This window comes from Budorcas taxicolor, chromosome 5 (genome assembly GCF_023091745.1).
Source record: "Budorcas taxicolor isolate Tak-1 chromosome 5, Takin1.1, whole genome shotgun sequence".
Lineage (NCBI taxonomy): Eukaryota > Metazoa > Chordata > Mammalia > Artiodactyla > Bovidae > Budorcas > Budorcas taxicolor.
In genome coordinates this window covers 155,786,674-155,814,366 of record NC_068914.1, presented here as the reverse complement: position 1 = coordinate 155,814,366, position 27,693 = coordinate 155,786,674, and the positions used below count along the sequence as shown (strand labels likewise).

Here is a 27,693-nt window from a genome sequence, read left to right as displayed (position 1 = left end):
ACTCACCAAATGATACTGAATTTTATCGTAACATAGAGTAAGGTATTATCAGTAAGGAATCTCAGGAGAGAGAAAATGTGATCAGCTCTAACTATAAATAAATATTGACTGCGAAGCATAAAAACCTCTGAGCCCACTCACCTTGGCAGGACTTGCCCGACTGGCAGTGTGTCATGTGGTTAAGGACGTTCTTCATGGTTCGACAGTGGGGAAGGTTGCACTGCCTCACCTCCCCGTTGGCCTGCTCCCGGCGCTGGCACTTGTGAGCGTGCAGGAGGAGGACAAGCTGCTGCTGGATGAGCTTGCGCTTCTCCGGATCAGCCGTATGTGCCCCAGAACCCATCCCCTGGGCCACCGGAGCCACCAGGCCTGGCTGCTGGACCTGTGGGGCCTGCTGCTGGCCCTAAGGGATACAACAGTAAAGACACATTCAATGTTAGGTGTCACTGGGTGCTACCTCCTGAATAAATACGGACCTGGAGATTTTCAATGAAAAACCTTTAACGACATGTCATCTACTAGGTGCCAGACCCAATTTTTTAACACAGGGGATTCTAAGATAAATAAACAATGGCTTTTGCCATCAAGAAGCTTAATTTAACAAGAAAATAAATTACTATTACTATATTAACAAGTAATATAATCAAAGGATGTGTAACATACAGAGAGTAAAAGAAAGAGAAGGACATGGTAAAGTCCAATGCAAGGGGGTAAATAAAGGAATTTGTTGTGAAGGGCATGTTCAAGTTAGGTCTTGAAATAGTGAAGAGCTTCTCGGGAGACCTGGCAGGGGCCTTTCAGGTGGGTGATAAACTAGTTTTTGTAAACTCTGGACAAAATTCGTTTTTTCCTATAGAAAAGTAAACATTTCTGGAGACTAAGAAACGTGTTAATCTTTTGTCTCCAGTACTTAGCAGAGCATCTGAAATACAGGCATTCAGTGACTATGGGACATAAAGCAAAAAACCTAAAATATCTGAAAAGGAAATAAAAATTTTTGAAGATGAACATGGACTATTTGACACATTTACAACTAGAGATAGTTTTACTTTAGAAAAACAACACTGTTAGAAGAGTTGGAGATTTTTCCATAACAACAGTCACTGTTAAAAATAATGTGTAACTTTGGGAGGGAGGGAAGTTACTTCTAACAGTATCAGATATAAATCAATAGATATCCAGATGACTGACCAAAGAGGAAAATGGTTCCACTTTCTTATCCTATAGAAAGAATTGCGTATACAAGGAGTTGAATATGGCAGGACCCCAAAACTTTCATTGTGGCAGCCCCATTTACTTCTGTTTGGACTAACACCCTTACTGGTGTTAGTTTTTTTACCCAAGTAAAAAAACACCATGTGAAATGGAAGGCAGGCATAAGCTTCCTTGATCACAGGGACCATCCCATTACAACCCTGTTCTGCTTTACAGCAGAATAGAAAACATAAAAGTTTAACAGAATTCTTAAAAAAAAAAAAAATCTTTTGGCTGCACGAAGCATGCATGGCACGTGGAATCTTAGTTCCCCAGCCAGGGATGGAACCCACGCCCCCTGCATCGGAGGCACAGAGTCTTAACCACGGGACCACCAGGGAAGCCCCAAACACATTTCTTTTGCTCAAGTGTCAGATGGAAAACAAATCTGCAGATAGATTACTACCCACCATATTGGGCATTCCTCCACCAGGAACTGCCTTTTTGTCCATTGCAAATGGAGATAAGCTATTTGGTAATACAGACTTTGTCGGAATCTGGAGACCAAGGCCACTGGCTCCCATCTGCTGTCCAGAATTCTGAGTGTATGGTGAACCGTAAGGATTAGGGTTGTTCATCATTCCCATCTGAGAACAAGAAACAGAAAAGAAATCACATCTTATTCCCCACACTAACAGGACATACTATTCCCTTTCCTTTTCCGCTTCCTAATTTACAGACAGTTTAAAAAGAAATTCTCCATATATAAAAAGACTAGGGGCCTGAGGTACAGTAAATTTAGAGGTATTTCCTGTAAATATGAGATGTTACTAAAAATTTGTCTTCATTTAGCTACACCTACTAAGCAGGTTCTGCCATTCATCTCCACTTTCAATGTACTAAATCATTTTCATTTAAATTCAATTCAACTCAATAAACTATCTAATCCTTAAATAATATTAGAGAACTTGATATATCAAAGCATTTGAATGCTTATTCCAGCATTAAAAAAAAAAAAAAAAGGGAGGGGACTTCCCTTATTGTCCAGTGGTTAAGACTCTGCTTCCAGTGTAGGGGGCCTGGGTTTGAAGTCAGGGAACTACGATCCCAAATGCTGTGTGGAGCAGCTGGGTTAAAAAAACAAACAAATACCAAAACAAGGTAGAAAACTGGTAGTTTGTGGGATATGTCTTTTTTTAAATTTAGGGACACAGTAGAACAGTGATTTAAAATTTTTTTGAATCTGAATTATCTAGATACAGCATGTAAGCTTTAAAGCCTGCATTTCTTGGTATCTTACCCCTAGCTGCTTTATTAAATTGCCTCCTTGGCTGGTAAAGCAATCTGAGTGTATTTGCAATCCCTATGTACTTTAAAAAGGAAGTTTGGGGACTTCCCTGGCAGTCCAGTGGTTAGGAATCTGCACCTCCAGTGCAGGGGACACAGGTTGGATCCCTGGTCGGAGAACTAAGATCCCATATGCCGCAGAGCGTGGCTTAAAAAAAGTATTTCCCTGTCTTTATTTAAGTCCATGTGGAACCATCATACTGTAGCTTAAAGAACACAGCATCAATTATTCAAAAGCCAAATGTTTTAATGATAACAATGATGCAACTCACAACTCTATTCTTCCACGTTAAGAGCCCTGTGTTAAGTCAATCACTGCCTACTTGCAAGCACTCAGGATAGAAACTAAGGATGCTAAAGGAGTCACGCCAGATTTCTCACCTTTCTCAGACAGATCCAATCCTATCAAAGGGTCCTTCAAATTCTATCTCTAGCCACCGAGTCCCATGTATCCGTGCCCACCATCACTGTCTTAACTCAAGTCCCTGATCACAGCTTTTGTAGACTGCATCTAACAGGTTTTCTTGCCATCTGTCCTCACTTTTTTCTACTAATAAGGGGGAAAAAACGATGGTATACCAGACCTTTCATTATCTTCATGAGAACTTGACTACTTCTCCATGGCAGAAGTACTACTTATCTCCCTTACTCATTTACTTGCAAACCTGAGCATCATGTTTCTTGACTCTCCAACATTTGCTTCAGCTTTTCCCTTTCCCTATAACTAGGCAGTGAGTGGCACACCTTCCTTCCCTATTTTTTGGCTCCTGAATGCTAACCTGTAAAGGAAATAAAACACTAAATTCACAAAGAGGCAGGGATGATGATAGGGAATGAGACCAAGGGAAGTGGCATCGTTCCGGTGAAAGCATAAAAAAAAAAGGCAGCCTCAGTGGGACGCAGCCAGAGTAAAAACTTATCTGGTCTCCGATAACTGGAACTTCCTATGTGAATCTGACCAGTGAAAATGTAGGGATACTCAAATACAAAAACAGGCTTACGTGAAGTTCCAGTTTCTTCTGGTAGTTCCAAATGGGGCTGGGAGCACTGCTGCTCCATACTGCTTTTAAAGTACTGATATTTACACTAACACAGTTGCAACAGTGTGATCGCCTACACTTGGGGGAGTTGGATTTCACTTGTGTTTCTTATTAGCATGGAAATTCACGGTAGATGTAAAACGAAAGCCATTTAAGAGTCCACAATTTATATAAATAAAACATTGGAATTAGTAAGATGCCTTCATGTCTCTTGTTAAGATGCATAATGTCTTTATCAAGTACATCCTAGTAGAGTTTGGTCCTTCAAACATTTGTTCACAAAGACATCACCTTGACTGCCTACAACAAGTTTCAACAATTCCTGACACTGCTTCTTCCCTCAATCACAATGCATAGCCTGGAAACTCCAAGTTCCCTCTAGCAGACCCTGGTCTCAAATATACAGACTGCACTAACTGCTGATCAGACGGCAGTAATTCATTCCTAACACTTCTGGTCACTGTGACCAACAAAGACCCTCAGGCTTTCTGTGTGCCATCTCCCTCAGAGTTTTGCTGCCTGTGTTAGAAAATAAAGACAACCAACCCCTCACCCCTACCGTTTCTACCTACTCAACCTCCTCTACTCTCTCACCAAGTATAATAGGAAGGGAATATACTGTACTTAACTTCTGCTACACTGTAGTTAGTGATCCCACCTTGTTCCCTTCTCTACAGCTAATGTGATCCAGGTGTCCAGCTACCTGCCACCTACCTGGACCAGAGCGATACACATCTCCACCTCAACTGGAAAGGCAGAGGACTAGGAAGCCACAGTTAGTTCTAGGCAAGTAAAACCAGAGGAGCTGCAGGGGAGTATTTTATCTTTCTTTAAAAATAAGTCTGACTCTACAGGTTGTTTCTTACCGTCCGATGCATTAAAAACAGAAACTTAGGGAACACAGGAACACATAAGACACACGATGGTAACAAACACTGACAAACAAAAACAAGTGCCCAAAACACAACAGTGTGAACAGTCCAGGAATATCTAAGAGACAGAATCCCCGTAGTAAGACTTGCATGTATCAACAGTAATGCACACCAGTAGTAAACGTGAAACGTGGAAATGTGACTCCATGAATCCCCAAATAATAAAAACAAAATTAAACTACATCCTGACCTGGTCTACCTAATGGATTTGATAAATACATCTATATCCAGTCATTCCCCAGGCACTGTGTGAACTGGTGGCGGGTGGGAGAGGAGGTGGCAGGGGGATATGTACAACGATAAGCAAAGACGACAAGGCATCTTTCAGAAGTGAAGACACCTAATCCTGAACATTTTCCATACTCATTCCTAACTCTTACACTACTGACTTCATTCAAACTGATACAGCACATCTAAAACCACACCCATCAAGACTGCAAATTTGGGAGTAAGAGTCTCCTTTAAAATCCATCAGGATTTGGCATAATGACTTGTCTTTTTCTCTCTCAGGATCGATTCTTCCTCTCTGCCTTATACTTAATACTCTTACTTTTAAACTTTATGGGTTCAGTACTCATATAAGTAATAAAGTCTTTATATTTGAATTACGCCTCCCCATGAAAATATAGGCTCCACAGAGCCAAGGATTTTTTTGTCTGATTAATTTACTGCTATATATCCAACCTGAAACAATGCTGATGTAGAAATGTGTGATTGAGATTATAAATAGAACAGTGACCCACTCTTAACCTAGGCATTCTCCTAATGAGCCTTTTCTTATTTTTCTTCACAGCACTACCTGGAATACTATTAATTTACATCTTACGTGTACCCTAGAAAGTAAGTTCCATGAAGTGAGCTTATTCACTGCTCTAGCTTCATCATCAAAGCTACGACTCAGTAAATATTTGCTCAATCAGTGAAGGTGTAATGTTTGTCATCCCTGCCCCCATATAAACATCAGGAGGGCAGGGACTCTTAACAGGCATATCCCTAGAATCTAGAAGAGGTACTTAATAAATACCCTACCTTTCTGTTTCTTTCTCAGTCCAAATATTTTAAGTAAACATCAACACAGCAACATGAAAGTGCCAGAAAGGGAGAACCTACAGAGTAGGTAGTTGACACCAAACAGAATCTTTTCCTAAGTTGTCTATATTTTTCACCCTGTAGCTATAAAATATATATATACACACACACACCACACACCTTTAAGGGCTTTCATTTATCTACTTGACCTCAGGGTTCCCACTCCCAATTCATCCACGTTTTACTTTCATTCTAGAACTCTCACCATCATGATTCTCAGGAATACACAAGTCCTAATGTTGCTCAAATTATTCTTACAGAGCACGCTTGCTCCTAACTCCAAGTGAAAAATCTCTCCCACCTCTAATATCACCTTACAAGTGAAGCCATCTCTTTCATTCAACAAGAACTTAGGAATAATTACATGTCAGAGACTGGCAACTATAGTGTGATGTCATTTCAAGAAAAAGAAATAAAATGTGTAGAAAGAATATGGAAGAATAAACATCAAATGTACGCTGATAAAATTTTAATTATACAGAGAACATATTTAAATGTATTTTAAAATGTATTTAACATTCTCTACTTGATAAGGCTAAGAAAGTAGGCTTTTTAAAAAAGAAAAGTCTTTCAAATAACAGCCAAGATCAGGTTAATTAGAACACCTGGAATGTTGGTTGGGGCCTAATGGCAAACTAACGCATCTTAGGGTTTCCCAGGTGGCTCAGGGGTAAAGAACCTGCCTGCTAACGCAAGAGACGTGGGTTAGATCCCTAGGTTGCAAAGATCCCCTGGAGAAGGAAATGGCAACCCACTCCCATATTCTTGCCTAGAAAATCCCATCCACAGAGGAGCCTGGCAGGTTGGAGTCCATGGGTCGCAAGAGTTGGACACAACTTAAGTGACTAAACAAAAACGCATCTTAATATCCATCAACCAATAAGGAAAAAAAATAACACATCTGTTAAAAACCAGGGACATTCCAAGCAATGGGAACAAATGAAGTCTATCTGAAGATAGTATGCCAGCTCTCTCAAAACTGTGTTTTAAGGGAGGCTATGAAGGCTAAAATGAGATGAAAATATTCTAATATTTGTGTCACAGAGAACAGGAATTAGCTGGCAATCAATTTGAAACAAACTGTGAAGGTACCTTCACAGCTGTTAAAATAAATGTATCACTTAACATTTAATGTAAGAGCATTATAAAATTTGTGACAATAGATCCCTGGCATAGAATATGTAGGAAATGCTACATAATGTAAGAAGATTAAACATAAACAGTAAAGAATACATGAGTAACTGACCTCAGGCCCTCCTCCTCCACCCCTGAACACTCAGAAATACACAGACAGGGCACACAAACTGCACTCACCTTAAGAGGCTGGGGCCCTCTCAGTCCCGTCTGTCCTCCCATCTGGGGAGAGCCTTGCTGCAGCGGCTCAGTCATTAAGTTGCCAGCATTTCCCATGCCTGGGTTTGGGTACTGCATATTAGGTCGCCCCCGGCCTGCTCCAATTGAACCGTTCATGACTTGATTAGGCATCATCCCTTGGCCACTGCCGGCAGTCAACATTCCAGGATTCATGCCAGCATTCATCCCCGTGTTCATTCCCATGGCAGGCTGATTGACTGGACTGCTCATCATACCTGTTGCAGACGGCGTGGGACCCTGATTTGGTCCACTAGTGCCCATCCCCATGTTGGGAGAAGTCAAGCCTGCCTGGGCCATTGGGCTTTTGACCATGCTATTTATCAAACCTAATCCAGGACTGTTCTGTTGGGCTTGGCTGGCCATGCCTTGGCCTGGGCCACCAACCCCCATATTGAGGTTAGGGGAACTACCAGACCGTAGCAATTCTGACAGTTGTTTATGTTTAGAGGCTGCATCTTGTACTATGCCAAGACTTGTCTGAAGCTGACTAATATCACCACCATTGGTTAGTCCCAATTCTGTAGAGTTGATTAATTCATCTGGTAAGTCGTGCTCCAAGTCAAACAGAGAGCCAAAATCTAAAAACAAAGAGGGAAGATAAAGGTTAAAATATGACAGTCAAAATTACAAATTTCTCTACACTTGCTCTTGATAAGCATTAAATGTCATTTCTAACCCTCACCCCATGGAATACTATCTGCTTGTATTAGTTTTTCATGTTACACTAAAGTTTTATCTTACATGTTTGTGTGTGTGTACAAATAAAATATACATAAAAGAGTACTATCATGCCAACAAGTTTAAACATTTATAAACTGTACCTAAAATAAAACCAAAGTATACATATTAGTGTGATACCCAGAATTTCTTACAAGAGGTTAAAATAACTAATCTGTACACAGACTAAATCCAGAATCTATACACAGACTTAATTCAGAATGAAACAAAAGATTAAAACTATAATTATAAAAAAGACAACTGATAAAAAGGAAAAGATCTGTTCTTTGTAGACCACTCAGGGTAAGCTCCGGGAAGACGGGGGCTGCTTACCTCTAACTGCTATCACACAGCACCTGCCACAAAGCTGAATGAAGTTGTGTTCACCTGACTTCAAACCACAGATTAGTGTTCCTTAACCAAAATCTAGCTGACTAAGATACGAAACCATGCATCTAGTTTCTTCACCAACCTACAAACCATTACCACTCCATCTCTGCCCTACCCCTGTGCCAAAAAGAAGATGTGAAAATTATAGATTAACCTAGGTTTCCTTGTCCTTGGCACTATTGAACATTCTAGGCTAGATAATTCTGCTTGGGAGGAAGGAAAAATTGTCCCGTGCACTATGCTCAGCAAATCCCTGGTCTCTCTTGTTAATGCTAGTAGTACCTCTACCAATTTGTGACAATCAAAAATGTCTCCAGATATCACCAAATGTGCCTTGGAAGTGCAAAACTGTCCCTGGTTGTTGACAGTATTAATTCATTATATGCTGATGGTGGAATGTTTCCTTGTGTACTCCAGGGGGACAGTAGAATGAAAGCTGCTTAAAAGTATACACGATTGCTGCTGCTAAGTCGCTTCAGTCGTGTCCGACTCTGTGCGACCCCACAGACGGCAGCCCACCAGGCTCCCCCGTCCCTGGGATTCTCCAGGCAAGAACACTGGAGTGGGATGCCATTTCCTTCTCCAATGGATGAAAGTGAAAAGTGAAAGTGAAGGCGCTCAGTCGTGTCCGACCCTTGCAACCCCATGGACTGCAGCCCACCAGGCTCCTCCATCCAGTGTTATGTAAATAGAAGGACTGAGGTGTTCCGAGTTTTAATTCTCCAAGTAGTTTTAACATTAAAAGGGCACTGCTGAACTTCCTTGGTGGTCCAGCGGTTAAGAATCTGCCTGTCAGTGCAGGGCAGTTCCACCCCTGACTGGGCACGGGGGCATGTAAACCTGTGAACTGCGACTCCGAGCCCAAGTGCCACAGCCAGTGACCCCACGTGTCCCAGAGCCTGTGCTCGGCAGCTAGAGAGGCCACTGCACTGAGAAGCTCCAGCACCACAGCCAAAGACTGCACGCAGCAAAGAAACACCAGTGCAGCCAAAAATAGTTAATTTTAAACAAAAAAGGCCCTACTGGGTATTTAAAAAGTAAATATAGTTGAATCTACAACTGATAATCCTATTAAACATAATTCATCCAAAGACAAGATACCACTTTAATAATTATCTTCTTGGTCTAATTACCCTCAGTTCGTAAGTACAATTCTTCTTTTATGTGAACTTCCTGTTCTTTTGCATTCTGTCATGGCACTGAAATTACGTATGTGTCTCTCTTCCTCCTCTCCTGCCATCTTTTCCCCACCACCACCCCTCACCCCACCTATGCACCCAGACTGTAGCTCTGGGAATGACATGAGTTACTTATTTACATACCAACTCCTCAAAGGGTGATATTTTAGTTGAACTGAATTGTACCTCAGGATCTCAGGACGTGATTTAGAGTACAGAATTATTCTCTTTCCTTCTGAAAAATCATGTGCCCCTCCATCATAAAAATAAAGTATCTCATGATAAGTTTTGGAATATAAATAAGGTTTCAAATAAAATTTACCTGACATCACTACTCAAGACAACTGCTTAATATAATTACATATTTCCTTCATTTCCTTCTATTTACATAATTCACAACACTGGAATCATACAAACTTTTAAGCAGTTTCCATTCTACTGTCCCCCGGGAGTACACAAGGAAACATTCCACATCAGCATATTTTTAGTGTTTAAGAAAAAATAATCTCTACCTATTTAGAAATTTAAAATATACACATGGGGAATTCCCTGGCAGTACAGTGGTTAGGACTCCAGGTTTTCATTGCTTGGGTTCAATCCCTGGTTGAGTAACGATTAAGAATATGTTTCAAAACTTAAAGGAAATAAAGCTAGAAATCAACAAATATCTAAGATATTTGAAAAAAAAAGTAAGAAAAAGATGATCAAATACAAAAGCAACGCAACAAAAAAGAAAAATGGAGAGGTTACTAACAAAACCGTAAGTTGGTTCTTCGACGAGAGTAATAAAAGATAAACTTCTGAGAAACTTAAGGAGAAAAGACAATAAAAAGAGAAAGTGGCATTACTAATCGATTTTATACCAAAAAAACCAGAAAAGAGACAAAGTCAATAAATCCCTGTTAAGCACTCAATAAACCTCAATCAAAAGGCAATTTACACGTATCCCGGCATCTCCAACAAGCCAACGATAGACGTTCTCAGGAGACTCAACAATACCTCGTTTGAATACCTGATTCAAACCCAACTGTGGAAATGCATTTTAAGAAGAGAATCAAGATAACACAAATACTGATTAATGGATAATATTAAGAAAATCATTAATTTTGTTGGGTACGACAACAGAATAGCTATTAAAATAAAGCCTAAGAGATACATATTTAAGCATTTCTAGTGAAACAAGAAGCCTTGGATTTACTTGTAAAAACTCCAGCAGAAAAAAGAGGGGAGGAGGGGACAAAATTATCAGTAACCTGAAGTAACAGGCACGTGGGAATTCTTTTTTTCTATTAAATTGAATTCTTCCATTTAAAAAGTTTAAAAGGAAACAGGGAAAGCCTGAATATTCCTATTACTATCAAAGAACAATTGCTTAATTTTCCCATAAAGACCAAATATAAGTATTTTTGCAGGCATGTCCTACTGAACTTTCAAGGAAAAGACAATTCAACCTCACACAAATACTTCTAGAAAACAGAAATACTCTAAAAACCACACATGGCCAGTACAAGAAAAGAAAATCATTAACACAGAAGCAAGAATCCTTAAAAAAGAGCAAACCAAATTTATCAGTGTCTTAAAAGTGTAATATCATGACCAAGTTGGGATCATTTCAGGAATCCAAGAAAGAGAGGTTTGCATATTCACCATAGTAACAGAGAAGAAAGAAAACATTAGGTTCAATGACTGGAATAAAGGCACTGGATAAAAGTCAATACCCAATCACGACTTTAAAAACAAAACTACAGCAACCAAAACCTGATGGGAAACAGAACAGAGAAGCGTATAACTGAATCACTTTGCTGTAGACTTGAAACTAACACAAGTGTAGATCAACTATGCGCTCATCTGCAGTCGCGTCTGACTTTTTGCGACCCCATCGGCTGTAGCCTGCCAGGATCCTCTGTGGGATTTTCCAGGCAAGAATACTGGATTGGGTTGCCATTTCCTTCTCCAGTGTATCTTCCCCATCCAAGTATTGAACCCACATCTCATGCGCTGGCAGGTGACTCTTTAGTCACCAGGGAAGCCTGTGTAAATCAGTAACACTCCAATAAAACACACACACACACAACTGGTTAAGAACTTCCTTAAATTGATAAAAAGGGCTCTTCCAAAACCTAAAAACTGACAGCAATTATGGATAATGCACCAACATTAAAAATAGCCTCTTCAGCATCAGAACAAGACAAAGATATCCAAAACAACCATTTCTATTCAGTGCTGAACTGGAGTCTCTAGTCAAAGCAATAATACAAGAAATATTCATGAGTCAAAACTGAAAAAGAAGACACATAACTTACTGTATGCAAACAATACACCTGTCAACAGTGAAATTCCAAAGCCAAGAAGTGGAAATAGTAAGAGGTTAGCAAATTAAATTGCATTTCTGCATATCAGCAAAAAATGATTAGAAATAATTTTAAGAAATGGGGGGATCTTCTAGTATTAGAAAATATACGTGAACTATGAAACTAAAGACCATCTAAATAAACAGAATAACATCACAAAACATATGGGTACAAATCCTCAATATTATATAAAGACATAATTTTAAGAAATGGGGGGGGAATCTTCTAGTATTAGAAGATATACATGAACAATGAAACTAAAGACCATCGAAATAAACAGAATAACATCACAAAACATATGGGTAGAAATCCTCAATATTACATAAAGACATCAATTCTTCCCCAATTTAGACCTATAGATTCAATGCAATGCCAATCAAAATCCTAACAGGGGACTTCCCTGGCAGTCCAGTGGTTAAGACTATGCTTCCACTGCAGGGGGGCACTGGTTCCACCCCTGATTGGGGAACTAAGATCCCAAATGCCAAGCAATACCACCCCCCACAAAAAAAAACCTAACAGTTTTTCAAACCACCAGACAAGACTATTTTAAAGTATACACAGAAGAACCTAGTTTCCACAACAGGAGAAGTACTCACTTCATGGGTTATTTGTGAGAATTCGACAAGTTACTATAAGTATTCAGAGCAGTGCTTGGCACATATTAAGAACTATGAAAATGTTACCTATTATTATTCAATAGAATCCTCACTCTGTTAGGAGGTAAGACTAGCTTATAATAACGAAAACAAATTTTTATAAGGCACTTCCAATGTGTCATATTGTTTGTTTCCTCAATAAACACATTATTCTCATTAATCCTCCAAGAATCTCAGAAGTAGTTAAAAGCCACATATAGAGAGTTCATTGAGGAGAAATCAACTTCAGTAATGCAGAAGCCTTACTCTAGGCCCTCATCTTGAGGATTTAACTTAACCTGTACTACAGCCAAATCTGCTGCACTCGGTTACTGTTTCAAAATATTCAACATCTCATTACAAAGTTAGGCTCCACTGTGAAACAGATAGGAAAGCTAACACTGGTAGACCTTGACAACGGTTATAGGGTTGTTCTTTTAATGGCAATCCTGTATTTTCAACAGACCTAATTTAGTGATCACTACAAAAGATCCACTCAGGTTTCAACTCGAAGTCTGATTCAAGTACTCCTATTTTCTAAGATGGTTCACTGTTACAACCTCAATTGTGTACTCCCTATTCTACTTGTTGTTATAGCTAAATATTTGTGTGCATCTTCTTTACCAAATTTTAAGTATTGAAAGGTAAGGGTCTCATTTAACATTTACATTTCCCATAGTACCTCACATATACTCAATTAATGAACATGATAATAAACAGTTCCAGCAATTCTGCAACTGCACGCTATATTTATATCTGATTGGGTAATTTACAAATTTATAAAAGTTCTCTTAACCTTTCCTTAAAACTTGTTATTTTCAATGATTAAATTAAATTTGGAAGACTATGCCAGAGTGTCACGGGCTTCCCTGGTGGCTCAGCGGTAAAGAATCCGCCTGCCAATCCAGGAGACACAGGTTTGATCCCTGAATCTGGAAGATCCCACATGCTACAGGGTAACTAAGCCCCTAGGCCACAACTAAGGAAGCCCATGCACCTACAGCCCATGCTCCCCAACAAGAGCAGCCATCGCAGTGAGAAGCCTGCGCACTGCGAGAACAGCCCCGCTCACCGCAGAGAAAAGCCTGCAGAGCAAAGAAGACTCAAGAGTCGCATCTACTGTGACCCATGACTAAACAGATCTTACTATTTCATTTGATTACCACTGACTGTTCTGAGCTAGTCTGATTGTGCCTCAGAGTTCTGCACATTTAAGATTCCCCAATGCCATCAGCCATCACTGGTACCTAACTTAGCACAGTTCAAGGGGTCCAAATATCTGGAGTTTAAAAGCTAATTCTTAAGCCGACTTAATTTACCAATTACTTTCCAACTGAGCTCATGTTACCTCTTCTATCAAAAGGCTACTTATTCTACCCCCATGAATGAATGGAGTTTTTTTAAAAGAACGAACAAGATGGTCCTTACATATTAAAAACAGAGAAAAATTCCAAAGTATATAAATGTATGTGTCTATTAAAAAACGTGTAAATTCATTAATCCTCTTTTTAAAGTTATATACCAGGCAGGACTGAGCAAAGGATCCTCAGGATCACCTAGTAGTGTTTACTTGCAAACAGACAAAATATAAAAGCAGGACCACATTGGGCTTCCCAGGTGGCACCAGTGGTAAAGAACCCACCTGCCAATGCAGGAGACTCAAGAGACACGGTTCAATCCCTGGGTGGGGAAGATCCCCTGGAGGAGGGCATGGCAACCCACTCCAGTGTTCTTGCCTGGAGAAGCCCATGGACAGAGGAGCCTGGTGAGCTACAGTCCACGGGGTCGCAGAGTCAGACACAACTGAAGAGCCTGAGCGCCCAACACACACCAGGTAGGGAGGAATCGGGAGAGAGAAGATGTATTTTCCTCAGGCCTCTGAGAGAACACTGCCCCTCTCAGGGAGAGCCCAAGATTAGAAATGACTGATTCTCTCATTTTACAGGTGCAGTTGGTGATCCATCACTGGCTTCCCTGAGATTGTACTATTTTGTTACTGAATAGGGACTCTGTTAAAGTCCCTGGATCCCAGCTGAATGTTCTGTGTAAGTAAGCAAATAGACTTCATTTTTAGCAGTTGTTTTATAGTAGTAGGGAATCTTATGAGAAGCATAACTTTTCTGAACATTTTTAAACTGCGAAAACATTTTTAAACAAAACTTAAATACTTACAGACTAAGAAAAATTACCCAAACTGTATCAGTTCTATGTTGGTACAGTTAAGAGGTGTGCTCAGTCGCATCTGTCTCTTCCAGACTCTCTGTACTACAGCCCGCCAGGCTCCTCTGTCCATGGGATTTTTCAGGTAAGAATACTGGAGTGGGTTGCCATTTCCTTCTCTAAGGGATCCTCCCAACCCAAGGATCAAACCTGTCTCTCCTACATTGCAGGCAGACTCTTTACCCGCTGAGCCAACAGGGAAACCCCAAAGGGTTAAGAGTACTAAAGCTCAATAAATGTAACATGAGGGTTTTATTTTAACAATCAAACTTCCAATCTTTCCCGATTAGGTTCTTCTGCAAGGGGCTTCCAAGAAAAAAACCTGGTTGTGAGTTCATGAGCAGCATATAGGAAAAAGATTACTAAAAATGAGAGATTATGTCTTTAACCAGTTTGTCATAAACAGAAATAAAACCCAATGGTCTAAAACTAGTAGAAAAGCAAATCCCAAACAAAAAGTAGTATGTATGAAGATGCAAGGGAAAAATAATTAAAAATTTAAATGCCAGGATTTAAACAAACACTGAACAGTGTGTTTCAATACTGACCAGCCTCAATCCATGACTCTTACTAAGCTCCTCAGCTTCTTCCTTTGCCTTCAAGGAAAGGAAAAATATAAAGGTTTAAATAAATCACCTTCCCAGGCCCCCATTTCAACTTGCCCTTCACAGGGATTAGTTCAGATCAGCTGAATAAAATTTACGTGTTCAGCAAATAACAGCAACAATCTAGAGGACCCTTAACGTTAATACCTTGCGATTTTTATTGCAAAGAGAAAAATTTCCCAACTGAAGAGTTTTAAGCAAAATATGACATGAACAAAGGGCTTCCCTGGTAGCTCAGCTGGTAAAGAATCCACCTGCAATGCAGGAGACCCTGGTTCAATTTCTGGGTTGGGAAGATCCACTGGAGAAGGGATAGGCTACCGACTCCAGTATTCTTGGGCTTTCCTGATGGCTCAGCTGTTAAAGAATCTGCCTGCAATGTGGGAGACCTTGGTTCGATTCCTGGGTGCGGAAGATCCCTGGAGAAGGGAACGGCTACCCACTCCAATATTCTGGCCTGAAGAATTTCATGGACTTAATATAGTCCATGGGGTCGCAAAGAGTCAGAGAAGACTGAGCGACTTTCACTTTTCAGGATATGAATGAATCTGCATGCTCTAGCCCACTCAGACAAAGAAGATGAAGAATAAATCGACAGACAAGTCTAGAGTAAGGCAGACTGGTGAGGAGGCTGCTGCTAAAGGGGCATCAAAGAGGTCTATCAGAAGAACTCTCTAACTACGGTTGGGGGTTACAGAGAGAAAAAGAGGGATGACTCTGAAGTTACTGGCTTGGATAACCTAGACATGCCCATATTTAAGGGACAATGATCTTACCAGCAAAGAATGCTAAAATTCAACACCCTCCTCCAGCCCATCTACCAGGAATACTGTCCTGGAAACCAGGTTCCAAGAAGGCAATGCTCGTGGTGTTCCATGCTTGAGAGAGAATTCACTGAATACAGGTAACAGGAGATAGTCGGCGGTCTAAGTTAAGAGCAGTGAAGCACGTAAGCCAGACTGCAGTGGACTGAGAAATAGGAGGTTAAGATAGTAAATGACAGAACTTTTTCTGGATACTAAGGTGGGCTTCTAACATGTTTAATTTGCTGACTCCCCTTTCTCTTTGATTAGAAATGTACAAATCTGAAATTTATCCCATTACCTTTAAAGTATCCCATGACAAACACCGTAGAACGGTATCACGAACAACCTGAAACGAATGAACTCACACTATGCAGTAAGACCTTTCCTGCTTACTTTCCAAAGTATCAACCGATCAACATCAACAGCAGGCTACTTCTATCAAATAGTTTATTGACAGGTTTCCATATACAGTTCTCAGATGCTCAAATACAAAAGGACTTTGACTAAAATGCTTCTTCAGGACTTCCCTGGAGGTCCATGGTTCAGACCCCACACTTCCATTGCAGCGGGCTCGTTTCAACCCTGGGTTGGGGAAGTAAGATCCCAAATGCCAGGCGATGTGGTCAAAAATGATGTTTCTTCACCTGAGTATACATTCAGTCCAAACATGGTGGCACAAAATGAGGCTACCAGGACAGATTTTAATCTGGTTTGAAAAGTTCAGCATAATACATTAGGTTTATCCAATGGACTGTGGATAAGAAATGTGACTATTTAAACAAAAATGAACTTGGACTGAACATGTAGGAAACTAGTGTTGAGTCAAAACACCCTTTCATTCTTACATTCTGATTCTGTAGATTACCCTTGGTGTCTTCTATATTTCTGTGGTCCTCATGGCAGATTTAGCTGTATCATCTCTTGTACAAGAAATACTTAGCTGAGAAATTGGGCAAATGTTCACTACTGTGAAATATATGACTGAAGTATAACTTTCAAAATTAGGATTACTAACAATATAACCCCAAACAGTGGATTGTCTGAGTATAAAGAAAAGTTTAAAGCTACAAACTAGGATGCAAAACTGAAATAATTTTGGCTCAAAATCTAATTCTACTGCATAAGAGAATCTCTTGCACTAACTTTTTCCCCATTTATAAAGTTCAAACTTTATTTTCTGAATAAACAGGCTTACTTTTTGTACTTCAGGTAAGCTGAATTCAAATAAAAACTCACCTCTCTTAATGTAACTGTGTACATTAAGCAAAATACCTGTACAAATTATTCTGAAACTAGTCAATTTGCAAGTATCTGCTTAAAAGACAGAATCTATCCATCCACTCCTTTAAGCTAGCTTTCTCTGTGATATTAAAGGGCTTCCCTGGTGATATTAAAAGTGCCTTTAAATGAATGTACAATCCAGATCTCAAAACCTTTCTTTAATCCCTGTGGTGGGGCGAGAGGACGAGTAGGAATGGGACAAGAGTGGAGAGGAACTGAGTCAAGCAAACTGAAGGGGAGCCAGGTGAGTGACGAGGTGGGCAGAGATCTGAGGTTTTAAAAAAACAAGGATTGGAGACGAAAGTCAAATCTACAGAACTTTAATAATTCTGAAAACGGTTTGGCTAGATATGAAACTATCAATCTCACAAAGATCTCTCCTTAATGGTTTGGGGCACTTCTATTCTTACATTAACTCAGCTGTTTTAGGTGCTTAAAAAAGCACAATGTTGGCCTTTAAAATCAAGGCAATTTTGTAAACTTCATGATAAATAACTTCTACTCAGTACTGTAATTCAGAAGTATTTTAATACTCTGTAGATGAAGCAGAATTAATCTAACCATAAAAACCCACCTGTCAAGGAAAAGATCACAGACATTCAAAACTACAATACTGAGCTTAAAGGAACACTAAAAAATGTAATGAAATATCCACAGTGGGGGCTCCGTGGGGGCTCAGTGGTAAAAAGCCTGCCTGCCAATACAGGAGACAGGGGTTCAATCCCTGATCTGGGAACTAAGCCCGGGCACTGCACCTACTGAGCCTGTGCCCTAAGGGCCCAAGAGCCACCACTACGGAAGCCCAGCGTGTGCGCCCCAGAGCCCGCACGCTGCAGTAAGAAAAGGCGCTGCAATGAGAAGCCCGCACACTGAAACTGGAGAAAAGCCTCTGCAGCAACAAAGACCCAGCACAGCCAAAAAGTATATTATATTAAAAAAAAAAAAATCCACGCTGGAGAGACAGGTAAGACTTCTAATACTTTACAAAACATCTCTAAGTTATACAAGTTTGATCAAAGACAATAATCAATGTAAGTTTTATAATCAATATCAAGTTTTATAGGATCACACAGGTATGCATGTTGGCTGGTGCTGAATTTCAAAAGCCAACAGGCAACAGCACGTATTAATTTTCAAAATATGCATTCTTAACAGTCTTGCAACCATGACAGCAAAAGGTGTACCTATACTTGGGGAAGCGACTGACTGGAAGTTTTATTCTTTACCCTAACACATTTATGATATTTCTTGGTGTGAAATTAAAAAGATGAGGACACTATTATTTTCATTTTAATAAATACCCACTTTACCAATCAACTCAATTACATGTTTATATTAAGCCTAAACGGCATGCTAACTTAACTACCACTGATCATTTCTTGATTTTGAGTACAGTAACATCCTGTGAGAAGCTTTGCTCTGAGGGCTGGATTTGTTTGCCTAATTGGGAGTTTGTTCCAAGGGAATGCCTAGGGGGCTCCTAGGGAAGCTATCATACCCTTTTCTTTTAAAAAAAAAAAAGCCTCCTAGAAACTACATCTGTAAAGAAAAAGAGGAGCATGACTTTTTTTAATAGGCTTATTTTCTACATGTATGACAAACAGCTAGTAACAAAACCTGGATCTTAAGAAAATAAACAATTCACTTTGAAAATGACAACTTACCAAAACCCTCAAAGACAAAAGATATGTGCATGTCCAAGAGATAAATAAACCCTAAGTCTTCCAGCCATTAGGTTCTGTCACTGTTACCAATTCCGTGCAAGGCTTCTGGAACTACCCTTCCCCTGACCATGCCACTATTCTCATAAAATGTTTATTCTGATGGTGAGATAAATGTCAAATTCCTTAGCATATTTCTGTCTTTTTCAAAATAGGACCCTAATATCCTTTTCCATCTGTCTCCTACGAAAACATTCCACCATATAGTCATAGGTGTTCCAGTCACACATAAACCACTTACGTTTGTTCCACCTGAAATACCATGCCAACTTTCCCTACTTCTTGTTTTTTGTTTTTAAACTGCCCCATGCGGTTTGCAGGATCTTAGTTCCCTGCTAAAAGACTGAACCCAGGCCCTTGGCAGTGAAAGTGCGGGAGTCCTGACCACTGGACTGCCAGGAAATTCCCAACTTTCCCTACTTCTAAGAAAAGGCAGGTCATGCTCTCCTACCCTTATTCAAATATACATTTCCTCTATGAAGTTTTTCCCTAATACTTCAAACCCATTCTGTCAAAAATAATCCCTGGACTTACCTGGTGGCACAGTGGATAAGAATCCACCTGCCAATGCAGGGGACACAAGTTCGATCCCTGGTCCAGGAACATTCCACGTGCCTCGGAGCAGCTAAGCCCACGTGCCACAATTACTGAGCCTGTGAGCCACAACTACTGAAGCCCACTCAACCTAGAGCCAGCAAGTAGCCGACTACTGAGCCCGTGCACCTAGAGCCTGTGTTTCCCAACAAGAGAGGCCTGTGCACCGACAGAGAAGCCCCCGCTCCCTGCAACGAGAGAAAGCCTTCCTGCAGCAACAGAGACCCAGCATGGCCAAAAACAAATAAATAAATATAGCAGCTGTACATGTCAAGAAAGAAAGAATCCCTATCCTCTGCCTTCATCTAACCCATTTTAACAACTTGTATCAGAGTATAACTTATGGAAAAACTGTGTAGATATGTATACCAATTCCAGCAGATTCTAAAGGCTTTGAGACCAGAGACTGCACCTTGCTTCATCTTTATGTGTGAACACTTATAACTTGGTAGGTAGTCAATGTTTGTTAGCTGAAATGAAAAGTTTTCCAAATGAAAACAGTGACTACTCAATTCAGGAGAATTGCACAACTTCAAAATGTGCAAAACTTAACTCATCAAAACCCCTCCCCCATCCATACCCACACACATCTCTTCCTATGCTTGCTGTCTCAGTAAATGACATCCTCATCAATCCTGCTGCCCAAACTTGAAATCTGGGAATTTCCCTCTCTGGCAATATCCTGACATCTAATTAATCACCAAGCTCGGCTGACCACCCATGCCCCCTCAAGCCTCACTTCATCTACTAATCCAGGCCTCTCTCATCACAGCTGAAATTCTGAAACAGTTATCTCGCTGGTCTCCCTATTTGCTCCTTTTCCTTTCCAAACCATTCCTCATTTGTCTATCATCTAAGCCTTAGATTCTAAGGTACAATTCTGTCTACACATTAAAAAAAGCTAAAATGGAAAGTCTAAACTCTAGGAAGCAGTAACGCCAGTAAGTCCTGTATGACTGGCCCCTTACTAACCTACGCAGTTATATTTCTTGCTGTCCCCCAACTAGATGAAATGTAAAGATTCCCTGACAGACCAGACTCTTCTCCTTAACCTGTGCTCACTCTTAGCAGCCCTGTCTATCCTTCAAATCCCAAGATCAGATTCCAGTTTCTTCAAAGACAGCCACTAGAGCAACAGTAGCTACAGGTTAGGTATCCCCATTTCTCCCACTGTACACTGTACTTCCCAAATATAATACTGGCCCCATCAGACTTGAATGTTGTTCTCCTCTCCTTATCTGCAAACCCCAGGAAGGAAGGGTCCATGACTTTCTGGATTACCACAATATTCCTCATTCTGAGCAAATGCCTAGCACACAGAAAATGTTGGTCCAACACAGGAACACTAACTGGCAGACTGTCAACTCTTTTAAACTAGTATTTTTCAAATACTAGTCATGAGCCACAAGCCATAGTGGCTCATGAAATCAATGTAGTGGACCACAACCACCACTGTTTAAAAAAATAAAATGCAACAGAAAATATCACAGTAGATCACAAGAAGTAAGGGTAAACAGGATAAGTACTGTTTGTTCACTTGCTGAGACAGGGTCTCTGGTTCTCCATGTAAAATGTAGTTCTTATTGGGTGTGGCCAAAAATACTGAAAAGCTGTACCCTGCTCCTCCTACTTTTCTTCCTCCTCCTTTAAGAAAGTTTTAAGATCCAGATAAATAAAAAATAATGCTCAACCACACGATTCTTTAGGAAAAAAGACACTCTTACCTTGAGCATCTCCAATAAGAACAATCTTTCTTAATTGCCTTCAATATGTGATAGTATATATATATGTACACACACACACACACACACACACACACACACACACACACACTCGATCTCTGCTGCCATATTCTTATATTCTCAAAAAACTTCACATTTGAGTTGATGATGTATAGGCTAACTCTGCACCATAAGCCTTACTTTTAAGACTACTCTCTCATTATCTTTAGCCAACCTATCTGTATATCCATTAAAAAATATACCTAGCACTGCTTTGTGCGGTATATTTAGCAGTAAGGTTAAAAACACTTAACACTTAAAAAGCTCATACTATGTTACAGCAAGCACCATCCTAAGCGTTTTTAATATTTACTTATTTCATTTAGTTATTTGGCTGTGCCTGGTCTCAGTTGCAGCATGTAGGATCTAGTTCCCCAACCAGGGATCGAACCCAGGCTGCCTGCATTGGGACCACAGTCTTAGCCAGTGGCCCACCAGGGAAGTCTCTATTCTAAGCATTTAATAAGGAGAACTCTCATTTATTCCTCACCACAATCCTACACTTTGGGCACTACAGGTAACGAAGCTGAGACAGAAAGATTAAGTAACTAGCCTAAGGCTCACAGTTAACAAAGGCAGGCCTGGGATTCGAACTCTGCTAGTTGGACTCTAAAACCCATTCTCTCAGCCACTCGCTTTCCCAGTAGTGTACATTTTACTTTTTTTCCAGTAGTTTAAATTTTACACTCTCAACTAAATTACTCCTAACTGACTTGGGGGGCATTTATTTTAAAAGATGTACATTCAAAAACAAATGATATCCAAATTGTTCAGAATAGGCCTTAAAACCTCAATATTTATTCTCTTAAATCTTTTTCAAGAACTGAGGCAGTAATAAAAAATTTTCCCATTAAAATTTTAGAAGAAAACTACTATCCACCTAATTTAAAAAAATCATCTGCAATAGCCAATGTTTTAAATATTTTACACATGGCATAATTTAAATTTCAGCTTGCCCATTAATTTCTCTTAATGCCTGCCATAGTTGGGGGGGGGGGAATCAACTTCAGAAATTCTCAAAGGAGGAAACCTTAAAATTTAAATCACACCAAACAAGATGTCTTATTTTTCCATTAATTGTTGGGTGTAAGAACTGGCAGAATAACTCTTGAATTGTTTTTGTAAATATACCAGGAAGAAGCTTTTTACACTCCCACTTGCATCTGCAACATTCTTCCTACTCTTTTTTTCTTTCCTATTTACCGCTTACTGTTCTTACAAACCCACTATGCATTAATACTCAAGTTTTTCTTTTAATTCCCCTCCGTTTTATAGAACAGACTAAGGAGAAGGTTCAAAAGCAAAGTAAAACAGAAAACAATGCCAAAAGGCAACCAAGGCAGAAACCCTTTCCTCCCTCCCCTTCATCCAATCACTGGACATGGCAATGCATTTCTTACCTCTGCAAAATAATATGAACTCTAGCTGGAAAAGGGAACCCTACTGTGACACACACAAGATTTACAACTTAACAAACGTCATCTTATCTTACTATCAACCATAGACAACTTTCTGGGAGCGCTATAAGTGAACTTACAAAGTCTTAAGAATAAGCAATTGCCAGAGTTTAAGGCACTTAAAATGTTCTGTAATTTAACTTAAACACAAGGTCAGCAATACTTTGCTGGACTGAACAGCCATAACTCAAAAACTTCAGAACCAGAACTCTCAAGCAAACCTTCATGCCCCCAACATAAAATTAAAACATAATATCACCGGTGTAAGAGCTAAGGAGGAAATAGTCTCCAATCAAAAATATTTCCTTTGATGATAAACCACTAAGACACAATGGTGTCCTGAGAAAGAAACAGACATTTAAAAAATCCTTGCCATACACACAAAAAATCCATTGCATACCATAATCTAGTGTTCAAATGCAGCTATAGCTGTCCTTTGCCTTCAAAATGAAAACAGGCATAAAATCCAAGCTAATTCTGACACAGAGGACACTGTAGAGCCACAAAACTGTATCAAGACCAGAAAGAGCCTACTAAATATACCAGATCATGCTGTCATGCCTCTTTTCAGACTGTATACAAAGCAGTGCTAGAACATGTCCAGTGAGCAATGAAGGCAACGCATCATCCCCATCTTTCCCGTCACTCAAGGCATCACGACAAACAGGTTCAAGAAATATTTGCAGGACTTACATAGTAACTATCCTGGTCAATAATTTTACCAAAACAATTTTTTTTAAATAAATGCTTTTATGATGCAGGGCGGTAACAGACGTGGTAGGACAGAAAGTCATTCGATTTCTCAAATAATTCTGATCTAACCATACAAAGTTACATAAAAATTTCAACGGATCATGTGCGAATATTGAGACAAGAACATAAAGATGCAAAAGCTATAATTCTCTTTCTCCTCATTTTGACATGTAAAACTTGAACTTAATTCAAGCTACTATAATCAACCTGGAAAATTTTTTAGAAGAATCTCTGAGAATTAAATAAGTCATTTTCATTCTGCATCAGTGGATAACTTTAGAAGTTCAAATTTGGAGATTCAAGCACTAATTTTGTTTTGTAATGTTTCAGCATGTCAACCCAATTGGGTTCCAACTTTCTTCCCTATAAAACTGGCACACGCAAACACTCTTGGCAGGTACACGTACACTATTAAAACTGCAAGCCTCAATCATTCAAAAAAAGTTTCTGGAGTCTAGAATTTGGGGATCATTTTGAACAGTTCTAGATAAAATCAATCAGTAAGTACGGAGGCATAATTTACATTCACATTTATAAACTACCTAGGGTGGCAACTCTAAAAATGCAGAAGTTATAAGTTTAAAATGTGAAGTTTTAAAGAGTGAAGTGTTTCTATTAAAGTTACCTGCAAACTTAAAACTACATCATGCTGGATGTAAAAACAGTCTATCGATCAAAATACAATGATGCCCAATGTGAAGTTCACAGGGGGACAGTATATTCTTAATGCTCATTCTCCTTCCTCCAGCCCCAATCAAAAAATCCAGACTGGTGAGGATTAAAAATTAGACACCAACCAATTCCTGGATTAGAATCTTATGTGGGGCGGGGCGGGGGTACAAAAAACAATCTTCACTACAAAATTTGGAGAAAAGTAACTAACATAAACTCTTAACACTAAGACTGAGTTAAATCTCAGTGTTGAGGAATTTTTTAAATATAAAAACCTACTTGATACATTTAGTACTCTTACAATTATTCACAGGTATTTCAAGTAGCAAAACAGTTTCTGTGTATAAATCAGGGGAAACACTACCAAAATAAGTTAAAGTTACCAAGTACACAGATCAACCTGAACAGAACTATCTGAACAACAGAGCACAGTCTCCCTTTCAGGCTTTGCAGTACTCCCCAAGACTAAACTGCTTAAATGAGGAATTGGCAAAATAGTACAGGTAAAAAGTTTTCTTTACAATATCCCCAAGTCACTGGCTAACTCAAATCTATTACCATATTACACAAAAACTAAACAGCAAAAACTACCACAGTACACAAAAACTAAAGACACAACACAAAAATCCACAGGTGGAAAAGGAGTCTAAAGGTAATCTGAAAGTCCTCCCGGGCGACATTTTAATAAGCGCAAAGGAATACCACGCTCAATACGTGTATGAATTCTGAGGGAAAAAACAGGTTAAAAAAAATATCCCTGAAGACTACAGAAACTTCAAGTAATGAGGACAGATCAAAGTTCATGTGCTGTCAACGTTACAAGCCTGAAGCAGAGGAACTCTGCAAAAATCCTCAATCTTTGCAGGTTATCTTAAACTCAGGATACATCTTTTAAGAGCAAAAAATCCAAAGCATTTTGCCATATCCTTACATTTTCACCCACTGAAAGGAAACCTACTTAGAACCATGCTTTAGAAGTTCTCTACAAACTCAAAGGGCACATTTAACTCCATTATGCACTATCACTGGCAGATGGAGGGATGACGTTGAGCTTGTTTTCTCAGGGTGTTAAAGAGATGCTCCGTAGTAAAGGGGAACATCTTGTAGACTGTCAGATGGCCAGCCATTCTTCGTCTTCATTATCCTGGCACCTCAAACAACTATGACAGCCAAAGAGAAGGTCGGTGCCCATCAGGATAGCACCAAACTCACTGTGACAAGGGAGTGATACAAGTCTCATTTCTCTTGACAAAAGGCTGGTCCACAACTGAGTGAAGTAAAAAATTTTAAGTTTTTTTAAACTGCAATCTGGATCCCCATACATTGTTTAAAGTTTTAAATGACAAAACCTACAAATGCAAAACTTAACACACATTTTAAATTCTTGTATGATCAGTTTATGTGGGCAGTTCTTGATTGGGACTCTCTCAATTTCTAGTCTTGATTTCCAAGTACATAACTCCACAGAATCAGTTAACCCCCCAACTCTTCCCAAAGAGAAAGTAACTACAAATTGCAAAGAAAATGCCTCTGCTCTCCCCCAACCTAAAACCCCAGAAATTCAGACATTTTGGTCTGGCACCAAAGAAACGAGAGAGATAAAATGAACTGCGCTCCATATTGATTTTAAAAGCAAATAAGGGGGCGGAGGGAGCTAGGAATGGTTAGTAAAATAATTCATACCAAGTTTCAGGTTTGACGTTTAACTTCACATCAAGCCTGAAATCCTGGATCTCACACACACACAAACAAGTAAAACCAAGAATTTTTACACCTTCATCCTCAACAAAAAATCTTATGCAAAAAGGAATTCTTGAAGAGTAGTAGAAAGTAGAGAAAACAGAACAAGTAACGATCAGGAAGAAAGAATTCACAATTCCTCACTTAACCACAAATTACAACTAAAAGTGCAAAAAAAAAAAAAAAAAAAAGCCCTTACACTCAAATGCATTTCCAAAATTAAACTGCATGATAACGACAATAAAGGCCATTTTTACAGCACCACTCAAGAGCCCTAATTCCAGAACACACATCGATATGACATAGTGTGGCAACGAATGTTTAGGAAGCAAAGAAAATGGTTCGACTACTGGACGCCTTCGATCAGCTCATTCAAACACCTTTAAAATCAATCAAGAGGCAGAGAACTAGGAAGAGAAAAGAAAATATGGACGAATAAAGGTGCTGCGAGCAGAAAAGATTGAGAAGGAGGTGGAAGACCAGGGCTCCCGAGACTAACCTGTGCCATCGCTGGCGGACGCCGAGAGGGCCGGAGATGAGAGTTTAGGCCGCTTGGCTGAAGGCGGCCCCGGTTCCACGACATTCTCGGCCATTTTTAATTCTTTCGGAGATACGGGCGAGGAAAAGGAGAATCCTCGGGAAATCTCTTCTTCAGCCCGGGGTCCCCGCCCGGATCCCGGGGGTGGGCTTAGGGGGCTCCGCCGGCCCCCGAAGGGGGTGGGGGGAAGTTCCTTTTTCTCTCCGCCGGATCGCGGTGGCTGAAGAGGGATGTGGACTCGATAGAAAAGGTAGGGGCAAGTGCGAGGGGCCGGGCCTGGGCCCAGGCCCGGAGGAGGGCACAGGCACACAAATGCGCCGAGCGCGTCCGCTGCGGCGAATCCCCGAGAACTCGCGACTCTAGAGGCGCAGTCCCCGGCCCGCCACGGCCGGCCCCTGCCCAGCCGAGGTCTCTCGGAGCTCCGCCGCCGCCATCAGCTTCTTCCTCCTCGGCGCTGTCCTCCTCCTTCTCATCGCCACAAGGAGGCGGGGGCGAAAAGCGGGGAGAGGAGGAGGCGACAAGAGACACTCACCTCCTCCCGGTGCCCCCTCCCGGACCTGAGCCCCCACCCTCCGAACCCTCCTCCTCCTCCTGCCGCCGCGCTCCGCGCCGCCGCCGCCGCACCGGCCCCTAATGGCCGCAGAGAGCTCGCCCGAGCTGAGAGCCAGGCTGGCGCCGCCGCTTCACATCGCGCGGCGGAGGCACGGCGAGGACGCCGGGCGCGGAGCTCGCCGGCCCAGAGGGCCGAGGGGGGCCGGGCTGAGCAGCGCCGCCTGCCCGCGCCGACGCCGAACCCACCGAGGAGGCCCCGCTTCTGGCGAGCGGCGCAGGCGGCTTCCTCTCGCGCCGCGCTCTCTCCTCCTTCGCCCTCCCCTCCCGCGGAAAATAAATAAATACGGCCGCCGCTACGGCCCCCACCCTCGGCGGCCAGGTGCCTGGAGCGCCCGCCCCCCGGGGCTCCGCTCGGGGCCGCCCTCGACGGCGGGCGAAGGCGCCGCGGGGCGCGGGGTTATGTAATGGTCCCCCCTTAGGCGTCGACGCCGGCCCGGCTCCGGGGCCGCGGTGGGGGTGTGTGCGGGCGGGAGGGGGCTGGGGGTCGCCTCAGCCCGTGCGCCCCGGGCCCCCTGCCACTGTCTCGGCCCCCTGCCGCCTCTCTCCGGCCCAGCTCCCCTCCGCACTCTCACTCCCGCAGTTCGCACTCAGCCCGGCGTCCCGCTTGCCCACTCTCGCCCGCTCCCTCTCGCCCTCTCTCCCCCCCAGCCTAGCACACAAACA

General features: G+C 41.1%; 1 protein-coding gene across 1 annotated transcript in view; it reads right to left on the bottom strand.

Moving 5' to 3' along the window:
- Positions 1 to 26,936, bottom strand: part of EP300 (E1A binding protein p300) — a 65,571-nt gene extending 38,635 nt beyond the window's left edge. The window contains exons 1-4 of the mRNA XM_052639740.1: positions 26,380 to 26,936; positions 6,917 to 7,554; positions 1,665 to 1,841; positions 142 to 403 (exon numbers count right to left, since the gene is read on the bottom strand). Of these exons, the coding sequence (XP_052495700.1) occupies positions 142 to 403; positions 1,665 to 1,841; positions 6,917 to 7,554; positions 26,380 to 26,473 (1,171 nt within the window). The 5' untranslated portion in view covers positions 26,474 to 26,936. The remainder of the gene's footprint in view (positions 1 to 141; positions 404 to 1,664; positions 1,842 to 6,916; positions 7,555 to 26,379) is intronic.
- Positions 26,937 to 27,693: the final 757 nt, after the last annotated feature.